The 21,944-nt window shown below is 46.7% G+C and overlaps 1 protein-coding gene and 1 long non-coding RNA gene across 5 annotated transcripts in view; one reads left to right on the top strand and one right to left on the bottom strand.

Moving 5' to 3' along the window:
• Positions 1-14,336, top strand: part of LOC137160261 (uncharacterized) — a 28,101-nt gene extending 13,765 nt beyond the window's left edge. The window contains exons 3-4 of the long non-coding RNA XR_010921824.1: positions 13,241-13,447; positions 13,681-14,336. This is a non-coding gene — a long non-coding RNA (uncharacterized lncRNA). The remainder of the gene's footprint in view (positions 1-13,240; positions 13,448-13,680) is intronic.
• LOC137160258 (thyrotropin subunit beta-like) overlaps positions 1,316-21,944 on the bottom strand; it is a 78,777-nt gene continuing 58,148 nt past the window's right edge. For 2 of the 4 annotated variants that reach the window (XM_067558727.1, XM_067558723.1), the window contains exons 2-3: positions 3,122-3,284; positions 1,316-2,336 (exon numbers count right to left, since the gene is read on the bottom strand). In XM_067558727.1, the coding sequence (XP_067414828.1) occupies positions 2,094-2,336; positions 3,122-3,283 (405 nt within the window). In that variant the 5' untranslated portion in view covers position 3,284 and the 3' untranslated portion in view covers positions 1,316-2,093. Of the gene's footprint in view, positions 2,337-3,121; positions 3,285-3,557; positions 3,631-13,455; positions 13,591-21,944 lie in introns of those variants that run through there. The other 2 variants (XM_067558725.1, XM_067558726.1) reach the window with 2 other exon arrangements.

Below are 21,944 nucleotides of genomic sequence, written 5' to 3' on the forward strand. Positions count from 1 at the left end.
AAGTGATAGTTGGAATCTTTCACCTATAATGAGGGATGGAAAACTTCCCTTTCTTTGTTCTCTGTTCCACCAACTCTGTTTCATTAATTCACTCATTAGTTAATTGGGAACAGAATGCTTAAAAAAAAGTCAGAGTCTACAACATGGAGCATTTCCTTGTAAAGATAGTGATTTCTTTGGTAACTGCTAAAAACAAAAGCTATTTCAGATAGTACAAGCACAATAGGCAAAGTATCCTAGATAGGCATTCAGGATGAAATTCATCCTGTACAATATCACTTACAATATGAGTTTTAGAGTGAGTCCTCAGAGGATCTTGCATGCTCTTAAACCCATGATAGTTAAGCGGAGACGTAGGTGCTGCTTGAACTTGTTAGCATAACTCGTTACATACTTGAACTTCTCAGCAGTTCGGGGCTATTTATTCCCTCAAATAAACTTACAGTGCAACCATTGAATATGGTAGGAGCTGCACCTGAGGGTAGAAATGGATCCAGTTTTTAACCATGTTAAAATATTACCTTTGATTACATTTAGCCATTTATTTTTCTTGGCAGTGACCTCATGGAAGGTATGCTCCCAGTTTTTTCTTTGTTAGTTACGAGAGGAATAAACTGGTAAGTATCTTCAGCCCGTTCCTCAAATCCAGTGTGTGCACTGTGTGATTTAAATGTACATGGTGCACTGAAAGCTTAAATCCCTTTATAACATTAATGGCAACTTTGCAGAAGCCATCTGTACTCTGCACTTGCCATACAACCTTTCTGTAAAAGCTGGTGATCCTTCCGTATTGATGAGCCATATTTCTGCTTTTGTTGCAGTCCTGCTTGGTATCCCATGCAGCCTTTGGATAAGTGAAGGGAGTGAGATTGGTTTGAGCAGGGGATAGAAGGGTTTAGGTTTGACTGAATGGGCCTCTTCCACCTCTTACTTCTCCAATCCTTTTAATAAAATAGACCTGTGTGAACACTAAGGTTGTAAGTCCATGAATGGGTTCTGTGGGTTATGCAGCTTTTCTCCCCTGCTTTGAACTGCCTGCTAGAAAACTACCTATTCCTGTCACTGCATATTTTGTCGGTTTTATTTATAGCTTACCCTTGAGCCAGCTGTTGCTGTTTCACATCTGCAAAGGGGTTCCAAGTGAAGCACAAATTCTGTTCATTTGCCTACTCTTATTTCCTTATGGGTGGGCACAGACCCATGCCTGCTCAGCATCTAAGAGAAGGCTGCCACTTACTGTGCTCAGAACAGGTGTAAGCCCCAAATTGAGGGGCAAGGCATATGTAGTTCCACTTAATGTACATTGGAAGAGGATCATATGCCATTTATTTTTGAAAGTGACCAAATGTGCCCAATATGTCCAAGCCACATTTCATATAATCTTTACAAACAAAACTCAAACAGAAGGTTCAACTTGCCCCCGTTCTCCACCCCCCTTTACCCATAAAAATAAATTACAGATAGGCCCTAAAGCTCAACAATCTCCGTCTCCTTCAGTCAAGTGGAGAAGGGGGTTTCTCAGTGCAAGGTCCTTGATTCTGGAGTTCCCAACCCCAGATATTTAAAGGCACAGACATATACTTGAGCACCCCAAGACACTATCTGGGGAGAAGCATCTCTCAAATAGACAGTACCCTAAGCTGTATTGATGGATGTCAGCACCTGAGAGGCAAAGAGGAAACAAACACATTACAGTAACTCAGTCTGGAAGGCACCCAAAGGCAAGGACTAGAGCCAACATAATCACAATCAGGAGTTGATCTTGGAGATGACACAGCAGCAGACCACCACGTTTTAGGTCATCATCATCCAATAAGCAAGGGTGCATCCCCCTACCAATGCCTAACTCTTTCCTGCACTCCCACCAATGATTTTTATCCTCCTTGCCCTCCTTCACTTCTACCAGTGCCCTCCAACATTGCAGTTGCTTTGCCCTGTCAGGGTGATACAACAATAAATTTGCTAGGATTCCTTCAGATTAAAAAATTCTGCAGATCTGTCGTGAAATACAATTTTATTCATGATTCAGTTATAGATAGCCACTAGCTAACTGTGGGGCAGAGGGTATATTTCTACCTCATTTACTTAGACGCTCACACATTATAGGGCTTCTGTGGTTTAGTGCAATAGTCTGTTCTGACTGTCTCATGAATGCAGTCACTGTAATCAGTGTTACATTTACCACACTTGCAGCTCGTCGCCACTGGGTAAGAGTAATAGGAGACAGTGTGTCGTGGGCAGCCAGGGAGTAGCACTGTTCTGTACACCACGTCTTTATATGTGCAGACATCCTGGGACAGGGCACTTTTGAGGAGCAGCTTCTTACCATTGCTGTCCTACAAAGAAAAGAGATGTTATTCTGTTTTACTGAAGGATACACGAGTGACTCAGTGACTCAAGACCTCCCTGAGGCACTCATTGCGTTCAGGAGGCAGGCATCTTTCCTTGCAGACTGTAATTGCTGCATTTCTAGTGTAGTTCTACTGAGATCCCTCACTGAAAATCTGCATATGAATGATCGCCACATCTTGGTGAAGATTTCCGCATTATGCTGCACCTGCTGCCTGGCTCAGGTAAACCCACACATGACACCAGAGCTCTTTGACCTGCACTGACTGCCTATTAGTTTCAGGGTGGAATTTCAGGTGCTGGCCCTAAGGTTAGCCTGGGACCTGCTTATGTGAGAGACACCTCTCCCCACATTGTACTACCATCACTTCGATCAGTGCATTTATTTACCAAGTATACACAAGAGAAGGCAGAAATTACTAAAACAATTAGTAATAAAAAAAAATCCTGTCCCTCATTAAGGAAGAGAGGGACCTCTTTTCCATCCTAACCCCCAAATTTAGAAGAGATGAAGCCATTGCCATGTGAGGAGCAACCAATCCTCTACTTCAACATTTACGCTATAGGTACTAGGTTCATCGGACTTGGCTTCCCCTCCGTCTGCTTTTGCGTCTGATGTGGCAAGAGGGTGATTTTCTATCATAAATAACTTAAGAAATGAATAGTTTGTCCCACTGATTTTCTAATGGAAATAATGAGTGAGCTTAGATATTCATAGCACAGCAGTGGGCACATTAGAAGCACGCGCCTAGAACAGAACAGCGCTTTATACCCGTGTCATGCAGAATCCGGCACAGATGGTGGTGTTGATAGCCAGACAGTAGGCACATTCTCTCTTCTCCACGTGGATGATATACTCAATGGGAGCACAAAATGACATTGCCTGTCCAAAAGTCAGGCCAAGGAGGAGGGACATCAGAAAGACGGGATTCATGCTAGATGAAAAAACAAAATATCAAAGGAGAAAGCATTAAATGTGGCCTCCTGCCATGTTCTGAGAAGCCACTGGAGAGGCAGTTATATTATTCACAGATGGGGAAAATGACAATGAAATTATATCTAACAAGAGCCTGACAAAGTTCCTCCACCTTCAGTGTTTTTTTTTTTAAATAGTATTTGCTGCGAGAGGCAGGATGCCAAAACTTGGATCAATGGGCCAATAAGACAAACCCCATGTTCCCATCCTGCTGCTAAATCACATTACCAACCTTCTATTAAGGAGCCCTAAAATGCTGACAATAAAATACAGGAAGTTTCCCCAACCTTCCCTACTAAAGGATCTAAAAATGTGACACTTGAAACAATGAGCTCCAGACTACAAACACAACACCCAAAAATAATCCCATTGGCTTCAAAATAATTTTCTAAAAGAAAGCAAGTCCTATAAAATGGTGAAATGATGATGAGAAATGGCTGTGTAGACAGACTACATCATCACATTTCTGACACTTCAATTGTCTGTTTTAACTAGAGGCCCATTGTCTGGAGCTGGAGAGAGAGACACACTGCCAATAATTAAGTAACATTCTTTTAAATGACAACAAGTGACAGAACATCAGTAAAGAGTTCAAATCAACAAACTCACTTCATCTACCAGCACTGATGACCTTTCTCATACATGCTGAGGGTGCCCTAGAATGAAGCTCTGATTAGCTCCAGGGTCTGCTTAGCAGCCTTCAAAGTACAAAGTTGAATTGACAGTGTCTACAAATATATGGACATCACTCTCTGAATTCTCTCAAGTTTCCCAGAGCCAAAGCCACTTCGTTGTCCAGTTTACAGCACCCAATAGCTGCAACAACACTGAACATGCAAAGACCAACCTGTTGGCAGCTGAATCTTTCCTCAATACAGGAACCTGAGTCTGCATTGAGGAGCTGGAGAGGCTGTGACCCAGAACAAGCTCTTGCTGTGCTTTATACTCTCCAAGCTAATACCAGGCTGAGCTTACTGTTTATATAATTGCATTTGAATTGCAGCTTTCTTATCTCAGACCAATCTATTGAAAATTCATACTGAACTATAAAGCAAATGTGATTGGAACAAATGTGTCCATTATAATATCCTCACGTGGAAACTGTGGCTGGAAACCTAATTACTTTAGCACCCATTTTTTTCTCAGCCTTTTAAACCAAGTGTTGTTTTAAAGGTTTTATTGATGAGTTTAAGGACTACATGACAATAACATCATGACAAAAAGGCTACCATGGAGACACAGTCAACCTGGGTGCTCAGAACTGGGGGCTGCTATTGGAATTATAGGTCATTATTTATCCCTAATTGTTTACTTTGGGGGCAGGACTTAACTCTGGCTCCCACAGGCTGCAGTGTGACCAGAGGCAGACAGACACAACCAAGAAAAGGCAGTAGCATGCAGAGAGAGGGCTAGATTCACAAAGAAATTTAGGTGTGGTGATGCTGAGTGGCACCATGCATAACTTTCAGGTGCCTAGAAAATCAGTGGGACTCATGAAGTCTAAGTCAGGCACGGGGCTCCCTGTACTATGAATGGGGAGAGACAGGCATCTCAGAATGGGAGTCAACAGCCAGCACACTAGGCAGTTCCCCAGCTCAACTAGCCAGTAGGAGATGCCAAGAAGAAGAGGGTGTGTCCTAAGCTCTGCTCTACTCAGGAAGTCCAGTGCCTCACTTTGCTTGGATTTTCAGCTGCAAACTCTCTCTGGTGGTTAGGTGTCTGCACCATTTTTGCAAGGAAATGCTCCCTCATAACTTTTAGCCAAGTGGTTAGAGTATTCATCTGGGATGTGGAAGACTTCTAGCTCAAGGTCCCCCCTCTACCTGCCATCTCTCAGGTGAATGCCCCACTCACTGGGCTATATATGGGATATTCTGATATGGGGCTCCCTGTCTCTCCTGTTGAAGCTGTTCCACTGTAAGTAAATAGTCACTGAGCCAGAGCAAGAGCTAGTTCAGGCATGAGAATGACTGTATTGTGGTGTTTAGAGCACTACTTGGGAGACCCAGGATTCACTCCCCCTACTCCAATAACTTTTTAAAATTAGTTATTCACAGTGGAACAGCTTTAACAGCCAAGATGGATGGAGTTTCACATCAGAATATCCCCTTGCCCAGTGTGTAAAGCACTCACCTGAGTGAAAGCACATCCCTGTTCAAATCTCTTCTCCCTCTCAGGCAGAGGGGGGGACATGAACTGGGGGTCTCACATCCTGGTTGGGTACCCGAACCAGCAGGCTGAAAACTACGAGGGAGATCTTCTCCCCCATCTGGCCATTTGGTGTAAGGTCCCCTATACCCAACCTAGTAGATGAACTCTGAGCATACTCACTGGATCAGTCCCTGCAAGCAATTTTGGCAGAGGAATGCCTATCTTCCCTCAGCCCAGGCGTCATTCTGGGGGGCTTTGGTATCCAGACACCTGGGTGGGACTGCAGGGCATATGCAGAAATGCAGGCACGTATTGAACGCTTACTGCAAAAATGTAGGCACCAAGCAAGTTGTAACACCTACTGGCTTCAGTGGCAGATGAGCAAGGTGGTTGTGAATCTCACGGGGGCTTCATTCTGAGATATAGGCACCTCAGCTGGCAGTTAGATGGCTAAGTCCTTTTGTGAACCTAGTAAAAAATGAATAAGATTCAAACTGTAGCTAACTTGAAAAAGTTGCCTCAGTCACTTTACCATTTCACATGGGAGCAGAAGTTTTAATCTACTCACACAAGCAGATATAGAAATTATTTGGCCACCGAACCTACTTTGCAAAAGATGAATGGCAACAAGTAACACAAAAATTAATCATATCCAATAGGAATCAAGTCTCTAGAAATAGTTATATGCAATGTAGCTAGAAGCACCATACTGAATAAGCATATCTGGAGAAAGTCTAGAAATGGGAGTGCTTAGGTCCCAGTGGGGACTAGACAGATCCCAGGAAGTATTGGTGGCTAAGGGGGTTGGGTGGCTGCATGTGACTTGGCCTCAATGAGACGTGTGCCTTGTCATTTATAGTAGGGCTGTTACCCTCTCCTGCTTCATCAGTAGCCAACCTAGCTTCCCACCTCATTTATTTCATCCTTAGAGCTTTGCTGGTTCTTACTCCACTATTAGCATCCCAGACACTTCCCCGATAACCACTAGCTGCTGCTGGTTTTCAATAATCTGATCCAAAACATGTCACATAGCAACAGCCCTGTTCTCCATTTACATGGACATGAGAAATACAATACAATTAAGATTAACTTGACTTTCGTGAGCATACGGGCACTGAGCTGGGAAGGAGGGATCTAGTTAACCCAGACTAGTGCCAAGCTACTCTACTCGCTGGCACATAAGGTTACTCCACTGCCGTGATCTAAGACTGCAGCACATCTTTTTGTCCTGGGGTAGTTCTCCAGTTATACCATGATGTCAGAATTTTTTTTCCCCCTTTCTTCTCACAATTGTTCTGGGGCTCAAATAATAGGTTTCTTTATATAACCTCCCAGGAATTAGGTATGACTGTTTCTGGCTTAAGGGTATGAATGCAGTATTAATTGTACTCTCAGTAACATCTGTCCATGCTGCCTCAGCAGCAAAATTATAATACTGATATTTTGCTACTATTTCAATGTTATTTAACTCTTTCTTGTCCTGATATATTTGAAATGTAACTAGATATACTGCCTGTGTGGGTATATCTATTTTATACATATGAGTGTATGTGCATAAAACTTTAGTCTCAGGGGAAAAGTTCCTGCTTGAGAGAATCTAATATTTATAAGCATGCACTAGGAGATTGGAGGTTCTACTGAGATCCAGAAAGGATAGAAAAGATCAGTGCAAGAGAAAGCTTATTTCCTCCAAAATATGGTAAGAGGTAGATAATATCCAGAATGAGATGTAAAAACTGCCCAGACACTTGTCCTATCCAGTGTCCCTCTTCCAGTCCTGCACAAGTCAAAACACTGGCATCTGATATCTGTCACCTTCCCAGCATGCCTGCAAAGTGTGCAGCTGCGAAACAGCTAGTGCCTTTCACCCACAGATCTCAAAGTCCTTTATATACAGGACCCAGGCTGTTGGGGTTGCACTTGTATCTATTGGTCCTGACATGAGGAATCCAGTGGATAAGGAATTAATGTGCCCTCACTATATTATATGCTGTTTATATTTAGTTTGAGCAAATAGAGAATGGTCCCAACCAGAAAGGTATGCACTTAGTTCTTCAAAAGGAATAATTTCCCACAGCTGAAGAATGTGATGAGTGAAATTGACAGGGAGAAAACCTTTAGACACAAAAACATGACTGAAAATTGGTAGGTGCTTAAGAAAAGGTCATTACATGTCCAAAAAAGCCTGTCCCACAATCACAAAAGAGGAAAACTTGGGTTAAAAGTCCTTCCTAGTTAAGAGTGGAAATAAAGGCAGCAATTAGAAATATCTAAACAAATTAAGTATCAATTTAAATTGGAAGTAATAAAGAGTAAAAAATAGACAAAGGAAGCTAACGACATCAGGGAAAAATCCCTTGCTGACAGGGCCAATGAGAACATGGAGGAGTAGACAACAAAAGAAATCCTAACAATGGTGTAGGCCCATTCCTAGATGGAAACAGTAAATTTGCTAATAGCAATGCAGAAAAGGCAGAAGTATTCAATAAATATTTCTGTTCTGCATTTGGAAAGAAGGATAATTTATTGGTGTGAGATGAGGAGGATCAAGTACTTTCTAGTTCATTAGTAACTGAGGAGAAGATTAAACAGCATGTATTAGGGATAAATATTTTTAAATCAGCAGGATAATTTGACAGTTGGTTGAGGAGATCTCTGGCCCACTAATGTTAATTTTTAATAAATCATGGAATACTAGAGAAACACCAGAAAACTGGAAGAATGGTAATGTTGCAACAGCATTATAAAAGTCAAGCAAGATGACCCAGGTAACCATGAACCTGATCATCATCATGGCAATGCTTTGTAAAATAATGAAAAAGCTGATACAGGATTTGATCAATAAAGAATTAAAGGACAAGAATATAGTTAATGGCAATAAATGTGGTTTTATGGAAAATAGGTCAACTCAGGTTTATTTTTTGATGAGATTACATGTTTGGTTGATAAAGGTAACCGCATATGTGTATTATGCTTAGATTTTTGTAAGATATTCGACTTAGTCTTGCTTGACATTCTGATTAACAAATTAGAATGATACAGTATCAATAAAGTAGATGTTAACTGGATTAAGAACTGACTAATTGAACAACCCCAAAAAGGAGAAGTTGGAGGCCTTTCAGGAGCCATAGGCATAGCTAAAAGTATCAACCAAAGTAGGCCTTGTGAGAATAGTTACACTAGGTATTAGCTAACAATGTAAACATATTTTTGAGAGAATGGTACAGGAATACAGACCCCCACATAAAATAAAGAGGGAATGACAGGATAATGGATGAGGATGTTTCGTTTGAACTATAAAAGTGTGAGAACAAGGATGGTAACTAATAACATCTGGAATGTAATACATAACTTGTTAGTATCAATGTATAAAAGGAGAAGTCATGGGAGGGATACCTCTGTACTGGCCTAGGGGATACCTTGTCATGGGCATCCATGTGTTAGTGAACCTGCAGCTTGGTATGCAGGGCTCTGATCCCATGCCTTGTTAGCAATAAACCTTTGCTGAGCCTTCGACACCTTCTTTACGAGTAACATCAAGGTATGCTGAATCAATAATCTATGCTGGTGCGGAATACATAGGTGGTCCAAGAACAGTAGCATTAGCAACACTAACAACAGTTATGAGTTGGGTATCACCAACAAACGGAGGGTGTTTCTAGTGAGGTTCCAAAGCGATTTGTTCTAAGCTCACTAAATTTCAACAGTTTCATCAATGATTCGGAAGTAAATATAAAAAAAAAAAAAAAAATTGTTGATAAAATTTGCAGATAACACAAAAATTGGTGGAATGGTAAATAATGATGAAGACAGGGCACTCATACAGACTGATCTGGATCACTTGGAAAGGTGGTCCCATTCAAATAAAATATGTTTTAATATAACCAAATGCAAGGTCAGAAATCTAGGAACAAATGTCTCCTACATAACGGGAGACTGTTCCTGGAAAAACAGGGTTACTTACCAGTAACTGTTGTTCTTCGAGATGTGTTGCTCATATCCATTCCAATATAGGTGAGTGCACGGCACCGTGCACGGTTCCTGGAACTTTTTTCCGCTTAGCAGATCCCATAGGGTGGGCTTAGGAGCCCCCTGGAGTACCGCACTCATGCCGCAGTATATGAGGCACCGCCGACCCTACGGCCCCTCAGTCACTTCTTTCTGCCAACTCTGGCAGCAGGAACAGAGAGTGGGTGTGGAATGGATATGAGCAACACATCTCGAAGAACAACAGTTACTGGTAAGTAACCCTGTTTTCTACTTTGAGTGATTGCTCATATCCATTCCAATATAGGTGATTAAAAAGAATACCTTGGAGGTGGGTAGGAGGTACTGGTGAGCTCCCCACATCAGCACAGCTCTGCCTAATCCCACATCCTCTCTTGCCTGCTGCATGATGGCATAGTGGGACGTAAAGATGTGCACCGACGACCAGGTGGCAGCTCTGCAGATGTCCTGCAGGGGCACCCTCTCCAGGAAGGCTGCAGACGAGGCCTGGGCTCTGGTTGAGTGCACTGAAACAGCCCCTAGAAGTGGTACATTTGCCTGCTTGTAGCAGGCGGTGATCCACACGGAGATGCACTGGGTGGAGACAGGTGAGCCTTTCATCTGGTCCGCCACTGCAATGAAGAGCTGCGTCGACTTCCGGAACAGCTTTGTCCTGTCGATGTAGTAGGCCAGGGCCCATCTGACATCCAGGGAGTGCCATCTCCGCTCCTCCTCCGACCCGTGCGGTTTGGGAAAAAATACGGGGAGGAAGATGTCTTGGTTATAGTGAAATTGGGAGACCACCTTAGGCAGGAAGGATGGATGGGGTCTCAACCACAACTTATCTTTGTAAAACACCATATGGGGGGGCTCCGAGGTCAAAGCTCTAATCTCAGAAATCATCCTAGCCGAAGTAATGGCCACCAGGAAGGCTACCTTCCACGATAGGATGAGCAGCGGGCATGTAGCCATGGGCTCAAAGGGGGGCCCTGTTAGTCTGGAGAGGACCAGGTTAAGATCCCAGGGAGGCATTGGGTCACGGACCTGCGGGTACAGCCTCTCCACCCCCTTGAGGAACCTGATTGACATGGGGTGGGAGAATAGGGATCTCCCCTCTAGCGGCTGATGGAAAGCCGAAATGGCCACCAGGTGGACTTTTAGAGAGGCCAGCACCAACCCCTGGAGTTTTAGCTGGAGCAGGTACTCCAGGATCACCTGGATAGGTGAGAGGCTCGGCCGGATGCCCTGGGACTCCACCCAACAGGTAAACCTTCTCCACTTGGCCCGGTACATAACCTGTGTTGGTTTTCTGCTGTCCAGCAGAATTTGTTGGACCTGCACCGAACACGCTCTCTCCCCCTCAGTCAGCCACAGAGCCTCCAGGCTATCAGGTGCAGGGAGTCCAGGTCCGGGTGGAGCAGACGACCGTGGTCCTGGGAGAGCAGGTCATGTCATCTCGGGAGCTCCACTGGCAGGGCGATCGACAGGTCCAGCAGCATACTGTACCAGTGCTGTCTTGGCCAGGCTCGGGCAATGAGTATTATGTCTGCTCCGTCCCTCTTGATTTTCAAGAGGACTCTGGGCAGGAGCGGAATGGGGGGGGAACACATACATGTGGGTCCCCTTCCACTTGATGAGGAACAGGTCGGAGATGGAGCACGGCTTGCGACCCCAGAGCGAGTAAAACCTCTGACATGAACAAGTCCAGTTGGGGAAAAAAGTGCCGGGAACCCATGCATGGTGGCGTGCACTCACCTATATTGGAATGGATATGAGCAATCACTCGAAGTAGAAGCAATGACTCTGAAAAGGAGACATGGTGGACAAACAACCCAGCATAAGCTCTCAGTTTGACACGGTGGCAAAAAAGGCTAATGTGACCCTTGGATGTAGAAACAGGGGAGCAGCGAGTAGGAGTATGGAAGTGATTTGATGGCTGAAGCCAGACAAATACAAATGAAAAATAAGGCATACATTTTTAATAAGGAGAGTGATTAACCATTTGGAAGAGGCTACCAAGGGAAGTGGTGGATTCTTCATCTCTTGATGTCTTTGTATCAAGACTGAATGCCTTTCTGGAATTTATTTTAGCCAAACACAGGTTATTGGGGTCCATACAGGGGTAATTTGGTTAAATTCTTTGCTCTGTGGAATACAGGACAGACTAGATGATCTAATGATCTTTTGGCCTTGAACTCTATGAATATTTTCAGCGCTATAGGGAGCCATTGCACAGAGCCTGGAAGAGCAGTGGAACATAATTCATCAATGTGTCTGGTGGTATTTCTATGGTGCATTTATTCATTGCAACCCAATGTGCAGACTAGTAACTTTTTCACCCTTGCTATCAGTGGGCTCAACTCTGCCTGTACCACTGAGGTGCCCGAAGCCTCATCAGACAGGATACAGGTCTGCCGTCTTCTCCAGTGACTTATAAAAGCCAGTGAACTGGTGGAGTGCAGCCTTCCCCTGGCTGCCCCTGTGCATTGGACTGTGCAGTTCTTTCACCCTGGGCCTCTCTAAACTTGGGGCTTCTCTCACTGCAGCTAGGTTTCTTCTGTCTGCCTCTCTTATTCCTCCTCCCATTGTCTAAAAGAGTCTCCCTTAAGCACACAAAGCTCATTTTGAAAATATCTTCCTCTAGAGTCTGGAGTTTACTCAGACTCCTGTGGATCCATTTCTCCTCCTGAGTCCTGACCCATTGCTGACCTGATGCCTGCTCAGTTATACAGATTCTCAATGTGCCACTGCAGCCTTCGAGTTCTTAGTTGTATTCAATGACAGTCACACTGTGAATTATTTATCTCTAACCTTTCTGCTAACCAAAACAATCTGTTCTGACATCAGTAATCTACACTTTCATGAAGTGAAAGCCTCTGTGCTGCTGCTACACAGGAAATGTTGTGGGTGATCACAATGGAAGGAACCCAATAATGGAAAAAAATGTGTGATTTAGTATACAAGGTTGTCAGAGATTCTGGTAGGCCAAAGACATTCTATACATTTAAATCCCTGGCATTCACTGAATCATTTGACAAGGTTCTACGACAGAGACCAATGCCTAATGTCAGGATAGTTAGGAAAGAGAATATCAAATGGGAGGAAGAAGGTAGATGGAAAGCTACTTTAACAAGAGGCGGCAATGATGGAAAACTTTGTAGGGGTTATGAGCAGGCTAGCCCATAAATCTGAGAGACTAAATCTGTTCTTCCTACCGTATGTAGGATTCTGGGGGTTTGGAATTTTAAAAACAAAAAAAAATCTCCTGTTTGCAGATAATACTGGAATTGGAGACAAAGCCAATGTTCAGGAACAAGGCAGCTAGAGCCCAAAGTACTTGGATAGTTAAGGTGGGTAGGCAGAAGAAGAATATCAGGAACAGGACTTGAGTTAGAGTGGGAGAATCATTGTCAGTATCATCCCTATATAGAGCTCCAGTAACAAAGGGAAATAAGATCCTAGTAAAAAGACAGACAGTTGTTACCATTAGCTTTTGCATTTAAGATGCTTGTGGTTGATGAATTTGCAAAGTCTATTTGTCCATCGCAGGCTCTCTGTGTAATCTCTTCTAATGTTTCCTTCTAGCTCTAATCTTTGGTAATCAAAGATTCACAGATCATAGCTCTGCTCCTCCGCTTCCAGGATTAGCTGCAGTATTTCCTTACCAGCCAAGGATTTCAACACTAATACTCTCTCATCGTTGCATAGCATATGATAACTATCTCCATTTAGATATTGAAAATACAACAATCTGCTTAATTATTGTTATTTATACAGAAAGAGCACTGTGTGCAGCCAGAATTACTGGAACTGAGGTTTTAGCCTTGTCTACCCAACTTTTCATCACTGATCACAACTAAATGTATTTAGATCTGCTATCAATAATCCATTCCTGCTGCACATGAATCTGTCCAGAGAGATGGGGCTGCCCATAGAGAAGGCTGAGCCTGTGAAGTTCTATTGCTTTTATGCACTAATCTCAAGGTACTTACAGTTTGACTCCTTTTCATAAAAGCCACTGAACTTCAGTGGAATGTGTCCCATCTTTGGGTATTTTGTGTGTTTGGGGAGGATGGGACAGTACACCATTCTCAAGAACAAGTTGAAAATACCAATGAATGTTCATGTCTCCTTCAGAAATAGGAATCAGAGCCAGATACAGGTATTTGAAGCCAGGATTGCCCCTAAAACCCTTCTATGTGCTTTCTTGCTTTCAGAAGCCACTGGGAATCCTGCAGAGAATGATTGTAGAATTTCTCCAAGAAGCTGCCTCCTCGTCTGTGCTTCCTGTCTTTATATTAACCACTTAGCTCCTTCCCCAGTTGGGACTCATCTGTAATTGGGCCTGGCCCACCCGTCAGCTGCAACAACTTGGGTTGATCAGCCTTGCATTCCCACATTAACTATTTCACCACCTGTGTAGGGTAAACACCTGATCACAATATGAAAAAGAGCAAAATGCCCCTCTCACAGGCTTCTTGGCTCCTAAGATTACATTTCTTCTTTGTAGAATTGTTAGTCCGTGGTGCCCCTGAGTGATACCTCCATTAATTTCCAATGCTCTGTCTGCACACACTCTGTCTAGTCGATATCTCATACTTCTACTACTCATCCTTTTAGTGCTTTTAATTTTGTTGCCTTTTAACAAACTGAAAAAGCAAACTGTTGAACAACTGAAAGTGGATGTCTTAAAGCTTTGGAAGTACCCTATGCATTTCCCTTTGTTTGTGACAATTTATGTATGCTCCATTTTTAGGTTCTCTCTGCCCCCCATTCACTATTCTGAATTGAAATATAAATATCAACATTTATATGAAAAACTTTGTCTAAAATTAATATAATGGTAGGAAACTTACATTACTGTTACTGTAAAATAAAAATGTCAACTTTTATTCAAATTGGGTTTTATTATAAAATAAGTACCTTTCCAAACTTGTCTCCAACCTGCTTTGCTAAATGTAGTTGTTAACAAATGGGACAAAATATTTTCTGCTTTGGCTGTTCTGGATTTCATGTGTTTCTGTTTCAATGGGACTGCTGTTCACAAGCTGTTTTCACTACAAACTTTTATGTAAGTTGTCAAGTGACATTGTGACAGTTAAAATTTGCCAGTCATTTTGTAGCATGTCAGCCCTTTATCTATTCAAATCTAACCGGATTTTCAGATCTGATTTTTTGCCACTGCTTTTCAGATGCTGCGATTTGATCTAAACTACCCGGGAAAACAAAAGGGCCTCTTTTCCAATTGTGCCATGAACACAAAATGGCATGTTAATGATTTACCTAACTGTGAGTGTTGCCAAAACAATCTTTTATGTTCAATCAGTTAATAAGCTTGAGCAGATTTAGTACTTTACTCTAGCATGAGTAAGGGATGTTTTCTAAAATCAGGAAGGAGACTCTGTTGGTAAGTTCATTTTTCCTTTTCTTTTGCACCCAAGATATTAATAATACTACTGTGAGAGAAAGAGCCAAGAGCAGTGGCTTTTCGGCAGAAGGGTTTTTTAGAATGAAAATGACTGATTTGGTTCCTGAATTCAAAGCAGATATATGCATGAAACCTGCCCCAAAAAGGCTTCATGCTCTGGGATAAAATTGTGTTTCTCCCAGCAGTTAACATATGATGGATGAAGGGGAGAAACTGGGCCTTAAAAACAGGACATTCACATTGGGCAAAAAACCAGGGTTACTTACCAGTAACTGTTGTTCTTCGAGATGTGTTGCTCATATCCATTCCAATATAGATGAGTGCGCACCCCGTGCACTAGTTCCCGGAACTTCTATCTTTGAGTGATTGCTCATATCCATTCCAATATAGATGATTAAATAGCCATACCTTGGAGGTGGGTAGGAGTCAGCGTTGAGCCGCTCTCGCCAGCACGGCTCTGCCGAAGCCTGCGTCCTCTCTCGTCTGCTGCACGATGGCATAGTGGGTCGTGAAGGTGTGGACCGACGACCAGGTCGCTGCTCTGCGGATGTCTTGCAGGGGCACTCTTCCCAGGAAGGCCGCTGATGAGGCCTGGGCTCTGGTTGAGTGCGCTGTCACAGCTCCTGGAAGCGGCACCTTCGCCTGCTCGTAACAGGTCCTGATGCAGGCGGTGATCCAAGTGGAGATGCGCTGTGTGGAAACGGGTGATCCCTTCATCCGGTCTGCCACTGCCACAAACAGCTGTGTCGATTTCCGGAACAGCCTGGTCCGCTCGATGTAGTAGGCCAGGGCTCATCTGACATCCAGGGAGTGCCATCTCTGCTCCTCCTCCGAACCGTGCGGTTTAGGAAAGAACATGGGGAGGAAGATATCCTGGTTATAGTGAAACTGAGACACCACCTTAGGCAGGAAAGCTGGGTGGGATCTCAGTCGGAACTTATCTTTGTAAAAGACTGGGTAGGGGGGCTCCGAGGTTAAAGCTCTTATCTCTGAGACCCTCCTAGCCGATGTAATGGCCACCAGGAAGGCTACCTTCCAAGAGAGGACGAGCAACGGGCATATAGCCATGGGCTCAAAGGGGGATCCTGTCAGCATGGCGAGGACCAGATTCAAGTCCCAGGGAGGCACCGGGTCGCAGACCTGCGGATATAGCCTCTCCACCCCTTTGAGGAACCTGACTGACATGGGGTGTGAAAATAAAGATCTCCCTTCCATCGGCTGATGGAAGAACGAGATGGCTGCCAGGTGTACCCTGAGGGAGGCCAGTGCTAAACCTTGGCGCTTCAAATGGAGGAGGTACTCCAAAATTGCCTGTATGGGTGAGCAGCTCGGTGGAATACCCCGGGACTGTGCCCAACAGGTAAAACGCTTCCACTTGGCCCGGTACACCACCTGAGTGGAAGGTTTCCTGCTGCTCAGCAGAACCTGTTGGACTTGCATGGAACAGGCTCTCCTTCTGTCAACCACCGAGTCTCCATGCTGTCAGGTGGAGGGAGTCCAGGTCCGGGTGGAGCAGGCGATCCTGGTCCTGGGAGAGCAGGCTGTAATGCCTCGGGAGCGGAAGCGGCGTGGCTATGGACAGATCCAGCAACATGCTGAACCAGTGCTGCCTTGGCCAAGCTGGGGCAATCAATATGATGTCCGCCTTGTCTCTCTTGATCTTCAAGAGGACTTTGGGAGCAGCGGAATGGGGAGAAACGCATATATCAGGGTCCCCGTACATTCTATAAGGAATGCGTCGGAGATGGAGCCCGGCTCGCAACCCCGGAGCGAGCAGAACCTCAGGCACTTCCTGTTCCAGGATGACGCGAATAGGTCCAGTTGGGGAACACCCCACTTGCGAAAGATAAAACTTATCACCTCCAGGTGTAGTGACCAGTCATGTCGGGGTAGAAACGACCTGCTGAGGTGATCCGCCTCATCGTTCCTGACCCCTGGGAGGTGAGAGGCAGATATGTGGAAGTCGTGCCTCACCGCAAAGTCCCAAAGTCAAATGGCCTCCTGGCAAAGGGCTGAGGAGCGCGGTCCCCCCTGCCTGTTCATATAGAACATGGCTGCCGTGTTGTCCGTAAGGACCTGCACCACTCTGCCCCTCAGAAATCTGAGGAAAACCTTGCAGGCCAGGTGGACTGCTCTGAGCTCCCAGACATTGATGTGGAGGCACCTCTTGTCTGGCGACCAGAGCCCCTGGGTGCTCAGGTTGCCGCTGATGTGGGCTCCCCACCCCACATCCGAGGCATCTGTAATCAGGGTTACTGATGGTGTTAAGTCTCTGAAGGGAACTCCCTTCAATACCTCCCCTGGGTCCTTCCACCAGTTCAGAGAAGTCAGTATTTGCATGGGAACCGTGACTACTCTGTTTAAGGGGTGCCTGGCTGGAGCATACACCGAGGTCAACCACGCCTGGAGAGGCCTGAGTTTGAAGCGAGCCAACCTCACCATGTATGTACAGGCTGCCATGTGTTCCAACAGCTGGAGGCAGTGCCTGGCTGTCGTCGTGGGGAACCTGTAAAGAGTGTCGATTATGGCAGCCATCGCCTCGAAGCGAGGCTGTGGGAGGAAGGCTCTGGCCTGGGTGGCATCCAGGGTGGCCCCAATGAACTCTATGCGCTGCACTGGGATGAGAACGGACTTCTGCTCGTTGATGAGCAGCCCCAGTCTGGTGCATGTTGCGCAAGTGAGTTCCAGGCTGTTCCTTACATGGGCCCTGGACTTGCCCCAGATCAGCCAGTCATCCAGGTATGGGAATATCTGGACCCCTCTGCGGTGCAGATGGGCCGCCACCACCGCCATACACTTTGTAAACACCCTGGGGGCGGACGAGAGGCCAAAGGGTAGGGACGAGAACTGGTAGTGGCAGCCAGCTACCACAAACCGGAGGAACCTTCTGTGGCCAGGGAGGATAGAAATCTGAAAATATGCATCCTTTAAATCGAGGGCAGCATTCCGGTCCCCTGGATCTAGGGCAGGAATGATGGAGGCTAGGGAAACCATACAGAACCTGAGGCGTCTGATGAACTTGTTCAGACGGTGAAGATCTAATATGGGCCTCAGGAATTAGGAAGTAGCGCGAATAAAATCCCCTTCCCCTCTCCTGTGGAGGAACCTCTTCCACAGCCCCTAGCTGGAGGAGGGAGTAGACCTCCTGTGTGAGGAGATGCTCGTGAGAGGGGTCCCTGAAGAGGGACGGGGTAGGGGGAGGAGTCTGGGGGGAAGGCCATAAGCTGGAGGGCATAGCCCCTGAGGACTACACCGAGGACGCAGCAGTCCGAGGTGATGTTTCGCCACTCGGTGTAGTGCAGCCGGAGTCTGTGGGCAAAGGACCGGGCGAGATCCAGGGGAAAAGGAATAGTGCCACCCTCGTGCGCACCATCAAAATGGCTTTTTATTATTTTGACCCTTGCCTGGGCCACGCTGGGGCCCCGCCGATGAGCCCGAACGGTCACAGCGGTTAGGCGCCCGGAACCGGTCCTGACCTCTCCTGGGCTGAGCGGGTCTGGGGGGCGGCCTCGGGGAGGCTGAGGCTGTCGCTGGGTCTGAGGCCGAGACTGACACCTCGAGGCCTGCAGGGTGTAAAACCCTAGGGATCGCAGCGTGGCCCTAGAATCCTTAAGGGCGTGGAGTTTGTCATCGGTTTTGTCCGAAAAGAGGCCAGCGCCATCGAACAGCAGATCCTGGATGGCTTGCTGGACCTCTTGGGACAGTCCCGACGACTGTAGCCAGGAGCAGCAGCGCAGGACAATGGCCAAAGCCATGGCCATGCTGGCAGAATCCACCGCATCACTGGCCATCTGTAAGGCTGCTCCTGCCACTGCAGCGCCTTCCTCAATCACGGTAGTGAAGTCCGCTGCTTGATCCTGGGGTAACACCTGGGGTGAGATCTTTGCAAGCCTCTTCAGTGAGGACCAGAGATTAAGATTGTACCTCCTAAGGAATGCCTGGTGGTTAGCGATCCTCACCTGCAGGGTCACAGTCAAATAGACCTTGCGGCCAAAAAGGTCTAACTTTTTACAACCTTTGTTCTTAGGGGTGTTACCCTGGACCTCTGTCTGTCCGGTTGGTTGGCGGCATCCACTACAAGTGAACCCGGGGCAGGGTGGTTATATAAGAACTCAAATCCTTCCAGGGGCACATAGTACTTTTTTTTGGCGCCCTTCGAGGTAGGGGCAACCAAGGCAGGAGTCTGCCAGAGGGCCTTGGCCAACTTTAAGATCCTCTTGTGTACTGGTAAAGCCACCCTTGATGGCCCTGTCGCCCCGACACCCCGAAGAGGGGGTCTTCCTCCTCCGACATCTCCTTGAGCTCCAAGTTTAGGTTGCTCGCCACCCTCTTGAGCAGATCTTGGTTAGCTCGGAAGTCAGGCAGCGGTGCCCTATAGTCCCTGGTAGCCACATCGTCCAGGGACGAGAAGGACGACTGTGGGAGGGGCCCCATGGAGGGACCCTCCTCAGGGTCCGATCCCTCCTCAGAAGGATGGCCCTTGTCCGGCTGGCTTGGCAGGGGGAGGATGCTGGTTGGGCCACTGACGAGTGGACCGACGTAGTGGCTTGGCCCAAGTGGGTACCCTAAGGCCCCCAGTATGGCCACTGCCACGGACTCTGCGGCCACGCCGGTGCTGGCATTGGTGCCGACTGGAACACCTGGTGGCGGGTCTGGGACCCAGAGCCACTGGACCTCCATTTACTGCTCCTGACAGGAGAGCGGCTCCAAGACGATGACGACGACGACCGCCGGTGCCAATGTCTACGGTGCCGTCGGGAGGACGAGCTACTGGAGGAGCTGGATGACTACCTCCTCCGCCTTGACGTTTTGGGACAACACTTCCCACCTCGGGACTGGGAGCGGTGCTGCCGCGAAGCTGACCACGTGGATCGTGACCGGCTGCAAAGTGCCGAAGCCACTGGTGCTGAAGCCACCGGTGCCGAGGGGTGCTGCGGTGATCGACGACTGGTCACGGTGGGCACCGGGATCCGCTCCAGGCTACGTGCCAGGGATCAAGACCGGTGCCGTGTGCTTGTCGGGGTGCGCACCAGGGATGTCGATTGGCGTCAAGCAGGACTCGCTAGCGAGGAGTGAGAGCTGGAGCTGCAACCCCTGCGCAAGGCGGAACTGGAGCGGCGTCGCCTTGCACGTGAATCTCTTGACCGCCCTCAATGCCGCGGTGTCGAGGAGCTCGACAACTCGATGTCGGAGCTGGGAGGGGAACCCACACTCTCTACCCTCCGTGACCATCTGGGGGGAGACTTCAACTCCTGTCTGTGCCACCCACCAGGGCCACCCAGCGCGGATTTATCCCGAGATGCTGTTCCCTGCGCCCTCGGCCGAGGGGGGGAAGGAGGTGTGGGCATGCCCATGAGGGTGCGTGCCGCGGCGAACGCCTCTGGCGTCGACGGTCCTTGCAGGGGCGCTCCCACACCCCGAGGAGTTGGGGGAGGCTCCCTGCGCGGAGATGCCAGTGCCAGAGTAATCTCCACAGCACGTGGCTGAGGCATCTCCTGACTCCTCCCAGGCCAGACGGGCGGTGCGGGGGAGTGCCGGTGCACAGCGTTCCTCCCCTTGCGGCGCTTCGTGCCGGGCCCTGGAGGGTCGAGGTCGGTGCCGATGGAGCGCTCCGCACCGAGACGACACTCAGTGCCGCGGGGAAACGCGCCAGTTCCGAGTCTGGCTGAAGCGCAGACTCCGTAAGGATGGCCTTCAAGCACGCATCTCTTTCCTTTTGCGTGCAGGGCTTGAAGGCCTTACAAATCCTGCACTTATCTCTTCTGTGCTGCTCTCCGAGGCAGCGGTCATGAGGTAGCGGTCACAGGGAAAGCCTTCGCGCACACGGTGCAGGCTTTGAAGCCGGTTAAGCCAGGCATGGCCCACCCTGAAGCCCCTGAGGGCTACTATCTAACTAATTAACTACTTAACACTACTAAAACACTATACTTAACGCTAACAGTCTACTTCAACAACAACAGTCTATGCACAAAGAGGATGCTACTTGCTGAAGCAAGAGGCAGACGTTCCAGCAACTGTCACAGGCGGAAAGAAGGAACTGAGGGTCTGCGGGATCGGCGGCACCCTATGTACCGCAGCATGAGCGCAGTACTCCAGGGGGTGCCTGAGCCGACCCTACGGGGATTGCTAAGGGGAAAAATGTTCCAGGAACTAGTGCACAGGGCGTGCACTCACCTATACTGGAATGGATATGAGCAATCACTCGAAGATAGAACCTACTACCACAAACACTGTCCTAAACCCAGAATTGTTCCTTTGGCTTCAGTATCAGTGAGAGCAGAACTTAGCCCTTTATCTTTCCATATGCCACAATGTGTCACATTAAATAAGAGAGCATGCAGTCAAATCTGCTTTTTACTTCCAACCTACAAGCATCAGCTCACCCTAATGATTCTGAGACTGATTTTCTTTTATACTAAATTCTCACTTTAAGGCCCCTTCACGCTATCAGTGGTGTAAAATTATCTTAGTGTAAATGAGAATCAGGATTCTCTGCATCTTCTTCAGAGGAACATAGGTGTGAAAGATTGAAACGAAATTATAGATCATCAAATTCACATCCTTCCCCAATTCTGAACTTTTACTGTTGATCTTTAAGAAATACGAATCAAAGGACAAAGGAGATACAAAGGGAAAGCAGAGAAATCTGCTTTAGCTGAAGAAATGGGCGGTTAAGAATGGGGTATAATACTTACACCCACAGGAAGGAAAGGGACCCTAGAGTCTAGCGATAATGAAGCTAATAATATTGCAGTTGTGGCTTTGTTAAACTCACTCTTCCTGTATCTTGTTTTATTATTTTCATTTAATTCCTGTACTTTTTTTTTTTTTTTTTTAGTTCTTTTGTATTTAAAGGTTAATACTCAATGAAACTTCTGTTCTGGGTTTAATTTGTCCTTTTACTGTAACTATCATGCATGTGCTACAGATTTTCTAAAACTCATTGGCTGTTTCTGATCAGAGAATGGTATTGCTGTTAACAAGAAGATTTAACACCTACACCACATCTGGAGGAAGACATTTAAAAGAGATTACTACATATATTCTTATATG

This window comes from Emydura macquarii, unplaced genomic scaffold (assembly GCF_026122565.2).
Source record: "Emydura macquarii macquarii isolate MOO-44397 ecotype Brisbane River unplaced genomic scaffold, CSIRO-AGI_Emac_v2 contig_2184, whole genome shotgun sequence".
Lineage (NCBI taxonomy): Eukaryota > Metazoa > Chordata > Testudines > Chelidae > Emydura > Emydura macquarii.